General features: G+C 38.7%; 1 protein-coding gene across 1 annotated transcript in view; it reads right to left on the reverse strand.

Moving 5' to 3' along the window:
* Positions 1-15,661, reverse strand: part of LOC124594309 (nipped-B-like protein A) — a 480,509-nt gene that overhangs the window by 313,251 nt on the left and 151,597 nt on the right. Inside the window, exon 8 of the mRNA XM_047132672.1 lies at positions 1,426-1,600. Coding sequence (XP_046988628.1) covers positions 1,426-1,600 — 175 coding nt within the window. The remainder of the gene's footprint in view (positions 1-1,425; positions 1,601-15,661) is intronic.

Below are 15,661 nucleotides of genomic sequence, written 5' to 3' on the forward strand. Positions count from 1 at the left end.
TCTATCATGAAGGCATTTTGCCCCTGGCAGTTGACTGTGAGTGTGACAACGATAGTTTTCCAACAATCTAGGTATCGGTACTCTGAGTATACCATTCACACACTATTTCAAAATACCAGAGCCTGCCTGACTACAAAGATGGGGTGATCCATGAGTGGAGCACACAGTATATATTAAATGCACAGACATGAGCTTTTGACTACCAGACCAATGGAAAGTACAAGGTCTGACTTCACCCCAGTCATGTAACATGGCAAAATATTGCATTTGCCATTGCTAAATAAGTGATCTTTCTTCAGCAAAGCAGTTATCTCCAATTCAGCTGCTCATGAGTGTATTTGAATTGATATTAAGGCACAGTCAAATTTTTCTTTAAGGTACAATTGTCGTCAGAACAAAGGTTGGTTTGAACCTTATTACTTTAGCATTAATAGTCCTATTAAAGGTGATATTCCCTTGCCTTTCCCAAATCATAGAAATGAGTTATCCATCTACAGTTTGGACTCTAAATGAAGGTGCATATTGGCAGATTTACACATAAACACATCATTGCCAGAGGTGCAAGAAGTAATAAGTGACAGAAAAAATTCTATGACTGACGGTGATGGAGTGTCAAGACCTCTGGATTAGGAGCTTAATACTTAAAATTAGAAAGATAAAGACTGTATGATCAGTATGTATTGGTGGTGCTTGGAACTTTAGTTCCTCACTGTTTGTGCTGATGAGTCATTCTGTCTCCTTGTATTTTAGTTTCCTCAAGTGATTTTTCCTTCTTATATAGTTTAATACGTACCTACATAATGAAGTGCATGTCTATAAGTATTAAGTCAGTAAGCAATAAGGCAGATAGTAGTCACCATTAAAATAAGTTGCTGTGCTCTAACCGTGCTTAATAAAGCCATTAATGAATACGATCAGCATAAAAGCCACTACGTATTTCAAAAAAGCTACTGCATTTCAGGTTACATTACACAAATGCACACATATTAAATAATTAATTTGAATGACTGATAACTGACTGAACAGTCCATGAGTGAACCGCTCTTTCATAGCATCCAACAGGCACTAATAATTGTCAGAGGACAGTTGTCTACATTCTGAAAGAGTGAGAACACACTTACAAAGGACAGTTTTGCTTACACCATTACTAAAATACGTTTATAGTGTCTGAGTCTTGAAAATTGTGTAATAAATGCTGTAAAATTGCACGGAGGATATCAGTTTTGGCTTAAGCAACACGTACATGATAAATTTGAAAGAAAAAAGTTAATCACATGTGAGATGCACTTCTCATATTGTACCATCAAATTAAATTTAAAAAAATAAAATCATCAGTGTGTATCATGTATTCTTACAGACAGAATATTTGTTATTTTTTACTTAACTGGAGGACAGAAAACTTATGACAGACTCATAATTACTTACATTTACTTTCTTTCAGTTGGGGCACACTGTCATCTATATACCACTTCATCAGGTAATAATGTCTAGGATCTGAGATGTCTTGATTCTGGTTGATGTTTACAGTCAAATAATCGATCAACCCATACTGTAGGGCTTCGACAATTTCCACCTTACTGTAGTGTTTCTCTGATATTATCTACAAAAATTAAAATAAATGAATTATTTATTTCATTGAAAACAAACAAAAGAAGAAATTTACTGATATACTCACAGGCAAATGTCTTTTTAATACTTCACTACTCAAATAACTGTAGAGCATATTGCAGCTCATGAACTGTAGATACTAAATAATATAACCATAATATTGTCTTCCATGACCAGGAATAAAATAAGTCAATGTTACTTAAGGAGGCTTGGTAGAGAAGGACCAAAGAGAAATGAGCAATAAATGAAAACATACAGGATTAAATATGCACGTATAATTTTTGCACTGAGATCACGTTACGTGCAAATCAAGTATCCTCAGACTGATAACGTATTTAATTAAATATTCGGGCACAGTTAGGGAGGCATGTAGAGGAACACTGCCCAGGTGGATCTGTAATTAAGTGTCCTGGGAACACTCTAGACAAACACCCAAGCACACATTCCGCTGCTTAGCTAGTAAAGTTCACTTGTGTGGATCAGGACAGTCATAGCACAATCTCATTTTATCTCGTACCCAAGTTATCCATTTACAAATACTCCAAAAGTCTGATGTCTACACTATTGGAAAGACAGATTAATTGCCTAGTATTTTTCGGAACAATAATACTAGACTTTATTATACTGGACTGAAGTATATAGTTCCACAGATTATTTGATTCCCAAGTAAGTACAGTAAGACAAGCTGGTGTGCAGTGAGAGCATGTTTTGTGGTAAGTGTGAGAAAACCATCAAAACTAAGGAATTTAGTCATTTTTGTGGTCTGTGGTGTGGTAAATCATTCACAATGTATGTGCTGGCCTCACCAACAGTGAAGACCACATTGTAAAATGCTCAAGAGACTGGTTAAAATATGCTTGTGAAAACTGTGAAGAGAAGTGAGGTGACAAAATGTCATATGCCAATGCAGTCAAACATGATAAAATTTTATACACTAGGCAACAACTTAATATTGATTTGGTTACATTAGTGAGTAATTTTACTAAAACTGTGAAAGAATTTACCAGTGATAACAAACAAATAAAAGAAAAACTTGATACTGTGATTGCTTCAAACTGTAAGTTAGAAATGTTGTTGCCACAAAGTGATGAAGCCTCTCAGTCAGAAGACTATGTGCAAAGATTGTTGAAAATAATGTGTCATGTATTATGACCGAAACTAAACAGAAAACATTGCAAATCTAAGGCAAAATCCAGATGCGAGACTGGAGGACACTATAACAGCAGCACCTACCACTATTAACAATCAAAATGCACAGTAAGAAGCCTGTGAAACCATCAGGTGATAATTTTCCCATGAGAAATAACTCTGATAAATATCCAAACATTGCTGCAGTGGCAACCAGCTCAAGTGTAAACAAAAGGTGTGTGAGTGAAACAAAATCCATTGTAAACAAACCGGTTACAGAACATAAATATTTAGAGGGCAAAAATACAGATTGGCAGGAAGTGAACAGCAAGCAGAGAAACAGAAGAAATTCAATTGCAGTGAAACAAAACAATGAACTGGCCAAAACCACTATCTTACAAGACTGTGCTGCACAAAATGGAAAAGCTAATGAACAGTAGCCTACAGGCCAACTTTGAAGCCTAAAGTGCAAATGTTTGGAAATGCCAGTACTAAAAACAGAAATAAAATCATAAGAGGTACTGGTGATGAAAATGGAATGCTGTATGGTGAAAAAAAAAGTCTCTGGTTCCATCTTAGCAAACTAAGACATGGCACCTCAATTGATACTATTACTAACTTTTCACAGAACACTTTCCGAAGTCACAACAGTTTTACAGTAGTAAAACTGGAAACGAAGGGATTAAATAATAGCTTCAAAACTAGTGTTCACCTCGACTTAAATGATAAAATAATGGACAGCAGTACACGGCCCCAAGAACGTTGTGATAAGTGGTCCGCCCCTGATAAATATCCAAACATTGCTGCAGTGGCAACCAGCTCAAGTGTAAACAAAAGGTGTGTGAGTGAAACAAAATCCATTGTAAACAAACCGGTTACAGAACATAAATATTTAGAGGGCAAAAATACAGATTGGCAGGAAGTGAACAGCAAGCAGAGAAACAGAAGAAATTCAATTGCAGTGAAACAAAACAATGAACTGGCCAAAACCACTATCTTACAAGACTGTGCTGCACAAAATGGAAAAGCTAATGAACAGTAGCCTACAGGCCAACTTTGAAGCCTAAAGTGCAAATGTTTGGAAATGCCAGTACTAAAAACAGAAATAAAATCATAAGAGGTACTGGTGATGAAAATGGAATGCTGTATGGTGAAAAAAAAAGTCTCTGGTTCCATCTTAGCAAACTAAGACATGGCACCTCAATTGATACTATTACTAACTTTTCACAGAACACTTTCCGAAGTCACAACAGTTTTACAGTAGTAAAACTGGAAACGAAGGGATTAAATAATAGCTTCAAAACTAGTGTTCACCTCGACTTAAATGATAAAATAATGGACAGCAGTACACGGCCCCAAGAACGTTGTGATAAGTGGTCCGCCCCCCCCCCCCCCCCCCCTGAGGATGCCCAATGTTCCAGTGAGATAAACTCCCATGACTGAGAATATTCCAGTAAAAAAGGAAATGTCATCACTGAAAAAAATGCAAGACCAGTTATAGCTAGTGCAAATGTGCAATGTCTTAGGACAAAAATCAATATACATTATCATTGTCTGCTGAGGAAGTGATACCTGATGTATTATTTGTATGGGAACACTGGCTAGCCCAGACAGAGAGGTAATACTACAGGTTTATTGAATATCTGGAAATGGTGAACTCGCGGTGTGGAGAAGCTTCTATACACGGTGGTGTGTTTGAATGTGCAAAAAGTAAAATTGATGTAAATAGCTTCTATGTGGACCTGGATCTAGAATTGGCTGATTTGCGGCTGTCAGATGCTAACTTAATTGTTGTTTGTGTGTACTGTTACCCAAATGGCAATTTTAAAAACCTTGTCAGCAAACTGGAAAGCTGTCTGTGTCATCTAGTGCATTTAGGAGCAAAAATTGCCTTAAATGGAGATTTCAACATCCATATTGGAGAAGGTAGTGATACACAGAGAGCTTGTATGAACTCAGTAAGCAACTATGGACTATTTGTGACAAGTTATCTACCAACAGGAGGTCTGTCTTGATACATGTGTCACTAACTGAAATAATTGGGACAACAAGTGTAGTTGACCCTAAGCTTGCAGATCATGGTGCAGTAATCATGAAGCTATGGACAAACTCAGTAAGTATTCAACATATTCCAGTTGGCATTCAAATGATATTTTCAGGATTAGGATTATTACAAAGAAAAATTTAGATGATTCCAAAACTGCAGTGTCTTCTACACAGATTGGCATAAAATGTACAAAGAACACCAAACAATACATTCATTCCCATGTTCCATCGCCAGATGATACATTCAGTTCCATGTTCCAGACTTTTAAAGCCAAATTTGATAAAAATTTTCAACTAAAACAAACCAATGCCAGGTTTACTGAAGAAGCTGAGAATCCTTGCAAGGGAGTGTGGGATCTAAATTAACACAGGCAATACACCATCTCTTGCTCTAATTCTTGCAGTCAAGGTGAATTTAATGTATATTTTATAAACATAGTGGAAAGCACAGTAGGTGAAATTCCTGACCTCAGAACAGATCCTGTGGTTGCAGTGAAATTTGGAAATAAATTCAGCATGGTAATGTGGAAGAGAGTGAATCCAAAAGACAACAAAAACAATAAAAGACTACAAATGCTCAGAGGGCTGTTTCTGGCATGTTCTGTACTATATTAAACACTATAATCTGTGAAATTGCTCTGCTACAGTATGTAGTAATAAATAAATGCCTCCATGCGGTGGAATTTCCAGACTTCCTGAAAGTAGTGCACACAGTAGCAGTTTACAGGAAAGGTAATCCACATGAAGTGTCAAGCTACAGGCTTATAGATATAATACCACTGCTAGCCAAGGTGATGGAGTCCATAATGAAAGACCAGCTGTTAAGTTATTTTAAAGGAAATAACCTCTTTTCTGATAAATAGCATGGCTTTTGGAAGAGCAATTATAACATCGGTATTTGACTTAGTTACAAATATAAGTCAGTGTTAAGACAAAGAGTCTTTAGCAATGGTACTCTGTGGCCTTAGTAAGGCATTTGATGGTATCCCACATGATGCCCTGCTCAGCAAGCTAAAATTATATGGTACTGGGGGAGCTGTTCTACAAACCCTTGAATCCTACCTAAATAGTAGACGATCGATTGTTTCAGTGCAAAGAACAGACTCAGGTGAAAAGAAGCTAAGACATGGTGTGGTACAGGGATGCATAATAAGGGCCCTGTTGTTCTTTGACATAGGCTCCACCACCCATGATTCCAGATAATGAAAATGACAGCAAAGAACCTGAACAAGACAAAGTGTTTAAAGTGTTGGCTAGATAGGAAGGATTCCTCCAGATGGCCCATAAATAAATTGGCATTGGATGGTGCCATGTGAGTACCCACGGCAGTACCATGGCTTTGTTTAGAGATTTGGTCTTTGAAAGTGAAATAATTCTGTGTTAGAATGTGATTGGCTCGGAGGATTAGGAGAGGTGATAAGTCTGTTACCAAGATGATGTTGGGAAAGGTAGGTGTTCAATGACTGCAAGCCCATGAGATTGGGGGATGTTGGTACATAAGGATGTCACATCCACAGTGACTAACAAGGAGTCTGATGGTAACGCGACAGGAACCGTGGAAAGGTGATGAAGGAAGTGAGCAGTGTCTTGGATGTAGAATGGGAGGTTATGGACAATAGTTGGAGATGTTTGTCAACAAAGGTAGAGACTTGTTATGTGGGAGCATTGCATCCAGCCACAACGGCAAAAGTATTACTGAGACCTGTCTGGTTGGATTTGTAGAGTTTGTAAAGTAGTAAAAAGTAGGAATGCAGGTGGGTTGCTGGTGTGATGAGGGAGGTGAATTCATGTAGCAGTTTTGGGATGGACCTAAGTCCTTGAGAACCTGCTAGAGGTAATATTGGACTTTTGGGATGGGACAATGGTTGAATCGCTTGTATGCATAGGTGGCAGAAATTTGGCAGAGACCCTCAGCCACATAGTCACTATGATTCATGACCTCTATGATGGAGTCTTTGTCTGTGGAAAGAATCATATGGTCTGGATTGATTTTCAAGTTACAGCTGTGCTTTCCACAGGAGTGATGTTAGGCTAGGGAGGGACTTGGGAAAGGAAGGTGAAGCCACGTTAGAAGTGAGCAATTCCTGAAAGATTATCATGGGATGACTGAGTGGAAGCAGAGGAAGATCATGCTTGGAGAGAAGTTGGAACTGTTTTAAACGAGGTTCTAAGTGTGGTTTTAGTTTGATGTTGTTAGTGTGGAGTAGGGAGTGAGCGTGAAAAAATGTTTCCACAGCAGAAGACAAGCAAAGGAAAGAAGAGCCTTTACAAGCCAAGCACAAATGAATTTAGGTTTTTGGCTAAAGGTGAGGCATTTAAAAGTACTGAGACTTCTGCAGGGGTTAGAGTTTTTCCAGAAAAGATGACAACAGTATTATGAGATGGGTGTTCAAGAGCAGTGTATTTCATGAAGGGTGGAGAAAGTTTTAGAGGATGCGGATGGCAGAGTAAGTCAGTAAGGCATGTTCGGAGTGCTATGAGGGACTGATGGAGTTGGACAGGATTGGTTAGAGTCTTTCTTGGGTAGATGTAATCACATATAGATATAAGACAGGAGTAACAGGAACAACTTCCTCAGGTGGTCTTGGGAATGGCGTCCAATCTGTTTAAGAGTAAGAGTTTCATGGAATAAAAGGATTTTGTGAAAAGAATTGAGGCAGTTAATTATGATTTGAGCTCTGATTGTATGATTATAAGGCAAAGAAGAGTCTTCAGAATTGGCAGAGATAGAATGAGCAGGGATTCATTGTTGGACAGTTGGTAAAAAAAGGAGTGATTGAAGAAATAGTAAAGAAGGTTAAAATAATAAGGTGAAAAGTTATGATCCAAACTGTTGCAATGGAAATATATAGAAGCTACTATATAGAGTGCTATGTATGATATTAGAAGGAAGGTCAGAAAATGAAGCAGGAAATAGTTAGCATGCCCGAAAGGAAATAATTATGCTCGATTGAAAATTGACAAATGTAACAGTAACTTAACACATGTGATCTCAACAATGTCACTTCTAGGAATACAAATTAGGTGGTGAAATGATTTGCAATAATTCTTAATCAATGCTTGTAAGAAGTTTTCACAAATTGCTGTTTATATCAATTGTATACTACTCCCTTTTGGACTATTAAAAATTTTTTTTTCTGCCAGGTGAAGTTTCCCAAAAAGTAGCACTTTATCACAACGATTATTTTGCTTGGAAAAAGTAGATCACCTTGCCAGATTCAAGTGACTTCTCCACACATTTTCAGTGCCTCTTGTGCTGTTTCTGAATAAATGCTGATCTCCCTATACTGTGATGTACATTTATCACAGATATTCTCCAGTACTTAGTAGCTTCTGTTCTCCATAACAAAGAGATGGACACTCTACATATGACTGTTCACGTGTTGTCCTCGACATAGTGGATACTAACAATCCCAGCCCATGAAAGACTTTAAAAATGAACTGCCAAAGCACCGAGATCATCAAAACAGTATGGCGCTACCACAAGGTAAGTAATAAGAGGATTCCTAGAAGATTAGCATGCAGGTAGGTCTTCCAGTTCAGAAATTGATTCAGATAGAAGAGGAGAAATTGCTCATTGCTATGAATGAATGCACAAATAATGTTGTACCATGTTCAACATTATGGCCTATGTTGGTAATACCCAAACTGTTATTCTGTATTGGCCATCCTCCCTTTTGACACTGCTTGTGACCCATCTGACAGTGGGGAGGGTTTATCTGCATGACCACAGTGCAGAAAAGGGGAACTAGAGTAAGTACTGTGAGTAAGCATGAAGTTGTCACTTACTGTGGAGGAACGCCCAGCATGAATGGACGGTGTGTTCACTTGGCTGTGACTAAACGGGAGGGGCCACAGTCTGTCACACAGAGGACAGTCTTCACATATGCTTGGCATGAATGCACTGTGCACTTATGGAATGTGTATAAGTCAGACGTATAGAAGTTATGTGCCGTCACTGTGTCGGACATTCACTTCCTTCAGATATTGTGTACTGATGGCTCAGTTGCCATTTCAAGATTTTTCCATTCTTACGGTGTACTGTTATTTGCTCACAAGACTCTACATATATATCTTATGTGCTACATGAGCAGTAGAGATCCAACACTTTTGTGCACACATTTTATTACAAAGGCATATATCTCATTTATACCATTCAGCAGTATCTGCCTCCTGTGTGTGTGGTATTATAGACATTTCAGTAAAACGTGTAAAATGTATGATTGCTTCTTTCTTAATTCATAACAATCTTGTACAGTGTGCATGTATCAGTGAAACTTTGTAGTGCTTGTTTCTAACACTGGTCTGTTTCGGCACACAATCAGATATTGTATTCTATTTGTCATATGAAGAAACACCAAGGTTGATGATATGAATACTGCATGTAAAAGAGCAGTGCCTCGAACCTATGCAAATTACACAAAAAGGGAAGGAAACATTCCAAGTATTACTTCTATTCTGTGTTCACTAGTGGATGCTACACAAGGCCATTTCAAATGTTTTTCTCAGAGTAAAGTAAAGTCTGAAGAGCTCTGTACAACTTACTGTTATACCTGTAATGTTTCAGCGAGGATAAAATCTTGCATAATTGTCTGGAACATGTACGTGTACTTGTAGTATTAGACAATTTTTCATTTCTACATTTCCAACTTTCAGATTATGAGTTTGTACACAGTAAGTGCATAACCTGGTGAATAATTTTTATGCCCTTAAACCAATTTAAGTAAGTAAATTTTAATTTTTGTAGATGTGTTAGGTTCCAGAAGATGTTAACTGTCAGATTTTGTTATTAGAGCAATATTGCAAGTTTGCTTACTTCTGGATTCTGGTACTGAATAATTATCATGGCTCAGCTTTGTTAATTTGCTGATTGTTTGAATTGTGTGTGAATTTTAAGAGAAACTGAAATTGTTGTACTGAGCACAGAGTGTAAACTTGTTAGAACTATAAGAATATTAATGAATTTGCACTGTGTCAATGTAGCTGTGACTCAATCAATTGTGTCCACCCTTTTTGTCCTACGGCTCGAGTCGATACTTAACAATGTACCATGAGTATGGTTAGCCATTTGCACAGTATGTCAGTCCACAGAAGAAATCATATTTTCTATTTGAAGATGATAATACGGCATAATTACAATATAAAATGCTGTATCCAAGCAAAATAATGACAGTAAAAATTTGCAATATTTTGGCTTTCAGGGTATTTGTATGTATATGAGTGGTTACTGTGTGCTCCGCAGATAATCACAGAGACAACACACTATTTATCTGGGAAAATCAACCCCACCACCCCCATCCCTCCCCCCACGTCAAAGATGTCGTGAACTTATGATACATTTTTACAGCAAGAATACAACAGCTTTAGGAACAGAGGTCATCTCCCTTTAATATCTAAAAAGATGATACATAGCAAACAAACTTCATAGAGTAAAAGCATGAAAAAGAAACTCTTTGGAGAAAAATTTCACATGGCACAAAACCAAGCACCACCATAGGAGAGAACAGGAAACACACAGTTCCGATTTATTTACTTCAAAGCTTCCCCCCCTCCCCCCAAACCAGACTGGGGTGCACAGAACAACTTTTAAATAACAAAATAAGAGGTGAAAAAATGTTAGTTACAAAGTTCTATTTTGATGCACATTGCTCTAAATTTGTTTGACTGTAAAGGCTTTGCCAACACGTCACGAAGTTGATTTTCAGAACACACATTTTCCACACTGATGTTCCCATTTTTGTAGAGTTCCCACACAAAATAATATTGTACTCTGATGTGCTTAGAGCGCCTGTGGAAATCTGGATTTTTCACTAATTTAATGGCACTGTCAATGAAAATACAGGCATTTTTCTTTTTCCACTGATCTTCAACAGCAGTCTGTTAAGCTGTACTAATTTCTTGGCTCCTTCACATACAGTGATGAACTCCACTTCAGTGGTGGATAGTGCAACTGATTTCTGCAGTTGAATTGTCTACAATACAGCCATGTCGTCAATCACTGAAACAAAACCATTTGTTGATCATCTCATTTCAGTGTTGCCAGCAAAGTCAGCATCAACGTATGCACAAAGTTTCCCACCAGATGAAGAGCAGAGAAGACCCAAGTGAGAAGTAGCACAAAGATATATGAAAATGTGTATTACAGCATTCCAATCAAAAGAAGTGAGTTCAACGATCAATTGAGTAACTTTTGAAACACTATATGCGAGATCTGGATGAGCAGAGCATGCCAGGTACATGAATAATCCCAATAGCCGAACAATAAGGAATATTGCTGTCAAGAGTAATGCTATATTCACTATCTAATTGTTCATTATCAAAGGGAGTTTTTAATGGTTATGAATCAGCCATGTTAAAACAATGTAGAAGCTTGTCTGCATGTGCTTGGTGTGAAATAAAAAAAGCCAGACTCGCGTTGCTCTATTTGCTAACAATGAGTCTTAAGATCCCACTGTTAATCTGAATTCTTTAACATATCTAAAAATGAATTCAATGCACTTGAACTCGAGCTGTTCCCGCAATAAGTCCATCATCACTGACATAAATAGCAATCAGGAATTTTTCTGTTTTGCTTTGTTTAATGTAAATGCAAGGAACTGCTGTAGGACTAATAAAGACATTTTTTCATGAATGAGTGAAACTTATTATTCCAGCAACAAGGTGATTGCGTAAGTTCATACAAGGATTTCTTGAGGCGACAAACATGACCTGACTCATCATCGAAACTTCTCGTTGAGTCTTGTATGTTTCTGTATGCAAGTCACCATACAACACTGCAGTTCTAACATCAAATTGACCATGTTTCAAATTTTTTTCTGCTGCTATCGCTATTACATCATGAACAGCGTCATAACAAGCAACAGTCTGGCACATGCACAACCAAGTAAGCATGGTCTTGATCAATCGATCCATCAGGCCTCTATTTAATACAAAGTACCCATTGATAACCGTAGGGCCTTCATGGACTGTTCGGGCAGAGTTCTTTTTTTTTTTTTTACCATTGATTATTGATAACTCATTTACCTTCAGGCATTTGTAACAAGTCCCACATACCACTTTCTTCAAATGCCTTCATTTTTCTTTCATCGCATTAAACCATTTATTGGAATTACTGCTTTACATAGCTTCATTGAAGTTTGTTTGTACAAGCTCTTAATGAATTGCTTTTGTCAGGGAAACTAATGGATTTGCTTCTTAAGGCTGGGAACCTAATTCATAGTCATCAAATTTCACTGGGGGACGTATTTTACGAACTTGACTTCGATATCGTATATCACTCAAATATTCTTGGTCACTAGTCTCAATTTGAGCAAGAGTAGATTCACTTTTCTCTCCTGTTTCTTCAGATTTGGAATTAAATTCGAACTCAATTGAATTTCCAGTTGCATACAGTTCTTTTGTTGAAAATCAACATTTGTTTTGATGGAATCCACACTTTGTAACCATCTTTGTCATTCACACAGCCAATGAAATTCCAACATATAGCTTTGTCATTGAACTTACAACAAAATTTTTTTGGCAAATAAACATAGCATTTTGATCCAAAAATGCATATATAACTGAAACTGTCAAACACATTGCCAGTCCACACTTCAAATGGTGTCTTACCTTCAACACGTGACTTCCCAGTTTGACTGAGTAGAAAAATGGCAGTATCACATGCATGAGCCCAAAGTGATTTAGGTAACTTTCTAGATGTGAACACTGAGCGAGCTAATTCAACTACATGTTGGTTTGCTTGTTCAATAACACCATTCTACTGAGGAAGGTCTGGAAACATAGGATGAAAGTCAATACCGCGGTCTCGTAGCACTTCAGCTACCTTATTACAATTAAACCCTTCTCCACCATCAGTCTGAAACAGTTTTACCTTATGACCAACAGCAACACACTCCAAAAATGTTTCCAAATTGTCAGTCACTTCCGATTTGTTTCGTATGAAATATATCCAAACAAAACAAGAATAATCATCTTTGAAATCACATAGTAACGAAAACCATTTGCAGAGAAAACAGACGTTGGTCCATTAATGTCTGCATTGATCAACTCACTGACAGTATGTGGACAATCTCTCCAATGGCTAAGTGGTTTGCAGTGGGATTTGCCAAGAACACATGCATCACAAAACGATGTGGTACCATGGCACTTAACTGATGCACTGAAGCGAGAGAGCACATCTCATACATAACGTTTATCTTGATGACCAAGTGTCTCATGCCAACACTGTAGTGTTCTTCTGAAGTTGTTAAGCTAATCATTACTTGTGAACCAAGAGGACAAACACGCATGTTCATAATATATACTGAAGAAACAAGTCTTCCTGTTGTGACTATTTCACTATGTCGCCGAATGATAATGCCTTTGGTATCATAAGTCAAATTACATCCACGTTGCACAGCGTGAAAGATAGAGAACAGCTGGTGTCTCACAATGGGTACATACCAGACATTTTCAAGCAAAGCACATGTCCATCTTTTGTTCAAGAATATTTCAGTATCAATACTGCCAGTCCCATGTGCAAAAATAACTTCATTGCCAGCTGCCTGTACAAATTGTGGAATGGGAAAATTTTCGAACATAGTGAAGTGCTGTTTATTTGGGGAAATATGATGTGTCCTGCCAGAGTCTGAAGTCCAAGAATCTGTACTATCAAAATTAACATGAAATAACAAGTTAGGGGCAAGAAATGTATTTGGTTTGCTGCTCATTTCTAAATTGGAACTTGAATAATTACTGTTGTTAGCTGTCACTTTTACTTCTTCTGTGGCGATGCACTGTCGGCAGTTTGTGATAATTTGTCCAGCGTTCTTGCAATACAGACATGTACAACTTCCTTTCTTCTTTTACTTATTCCACTCTGTTGCAACTTTTTTTTCTGTTTTTGATGCTGCTCATCCAATTTTGATTTTGTGCAGAAAGCACCAGCTGTCTGTGTAGCTAAAATATTCTCAATTGAATGCAAACTCTCAATAAGAAGCTTTGTCATCTGCTCGGATTCAGGAACACGATACCAGGCTGACCTGTGAAACTGATATTCAGTTCCCAATGTTTTGAAAATATAATGAAGCAGTGACATGGCAAAGTTGCATTTGGAATAATTTTATTCAGTTCACTGCATAAGTTACGGAAAATGTCCTCAAGTAGCGATTTATGTCATGTTATAGATGCGAAATCATATTTTAATGTTTCAAAGACAATCGATCAACGTATATACCCACCGCAATGAAGATTGTTCATATACAGACGTAAAGGTGACTCAGATTTCTTTTGCATCAGTCTTCTTTCGTATATGAATAGCAGGTTCCTCTTCAAGCACCATTCGAACGATACAAGCTGCCTGAGCATTGTCATGCTGCCAGCGCCATACGAGTTGTACAGTTCATCTCCTTCTGCTAATGACAGACACTGACGTGTACCATCAAGAGGAAGTTCCTTTAGAAAGTTGAATCTGCCATTTCCATGTTTCCCACTGATCTTCACTTGACAACCTGTGAATATGTGTATGACTACATCATTCAACTGAAGCACTGTGTTTGCCATTCAACGAATCCTGCAGTCTCGCATATCCTAGTCAATGGAAAAATGGCCTAGGAAATGAGTATTATAATTCTTATACACAAATATTCCGCACGTCCAGGGCCTCGCTGCGATGGAGCATTTCCTTTCACGCCGATCACCTGCCACCCTACCTAAAACCTCTTTCCTCATTACCTTAGCCAGCTTCATCCTGACCCAAAACTTCTTCACTTTTGAAGGCCAGACATACCAACAATTAAAGGGAACAGCCATGGGTACCAGGATGGCCCCCTCGTACGCCAACCTATTCATGGGTCGCTTAGAGGAAGCCTTCTTGGTTACCCAGGCCTGCCAACCCAAAGTTTGGTACAGATTTATTGATGACATCTTCATGATCTGGACTCACAGTGAAGAAGAACACCAGAATTTCCTCTCCAACCTCAACTCCTTTGGTTCCATCAGATTCACCTGGTCCTACTCCAAATCCCACGCCACTTTCCTTGACGTTGACCTCCATCTGTCCAATGGCCAGCTTCACACGTCCGTCCACATCAAACCCACCAACAAGCAACAGTACCTCCATTATGACAGCTGCCACCCATTCCACATCAAACGGTCCCTTGCCTACAGCCTAGGTCATCGTGGCAAACGAATCTGCTCCAGTCCGGAATCCCTGAACCATTACACCAACAACCTGACCACAGCTTTCGCATCCCGTAACTACCCTCCCGACCTGGTACAGAAGCAAATAACCAGAGCCACTTCCTCATCCCCTCAAACCCAGAACCCCCCACAGAAGAACCACAAAAGTGCCCCACTTGTGACAGGATACTTTCCGGGACTGGACCAGACTCTGAATGTGGCTCTCCAGCAGGGATACAACTTCCTCAAATCCTGCCCTGAAATGAAATTCATCCTTCATGAAATCCTCCCCACTCCACCAAGAGTGACTTTCCGCCGTCCACCTAACCTTTGTAACCTGTTAGTTCATCCCTATGAAATCCCCAAACCACCTTCCTTACCCTCTGGCTCCTATCCTTGTAACCGCCCCCGGTGTAAAACCTGTCCCATGCACCCTCCCACCACCACCTACTCCAGTCCTGTAACCCAGAAGGTGTACACGATCAAAGGCAGAGCCACGTGTGAGAGCACCCACGTGATTTACCAACTGACCTGCCTACACTGTGAAGCTTTCTATGTGGGAATGACCAGCAACAAACTGTCCATTCGCATGAATGGACACAGGCAGACAGTGTTTGTTGGTAATAAGGATCACCCTGTGACTAAACATGCCTTGGTGCACAGCCAGCACATCTTGGCACAGTGTTACACCGTCCGGGTTATATGGATACTTCCCACTAAC

The sequence above is a fragment of the Schistocerca americana genome, chromosome 2 (genome assembly GCF_021461395.2).
Source record: "Schistocerca americana isolate TAMUIC-IGC-003095 chromosome 2, iqSchAmer2.1, whole genome shotgun sequence".
NCBI lineage: Eukaryota > Metazoa > Arthropoda > Insecta > Orthoptera > Acrididae > Schistocerca > Schistocerca americana.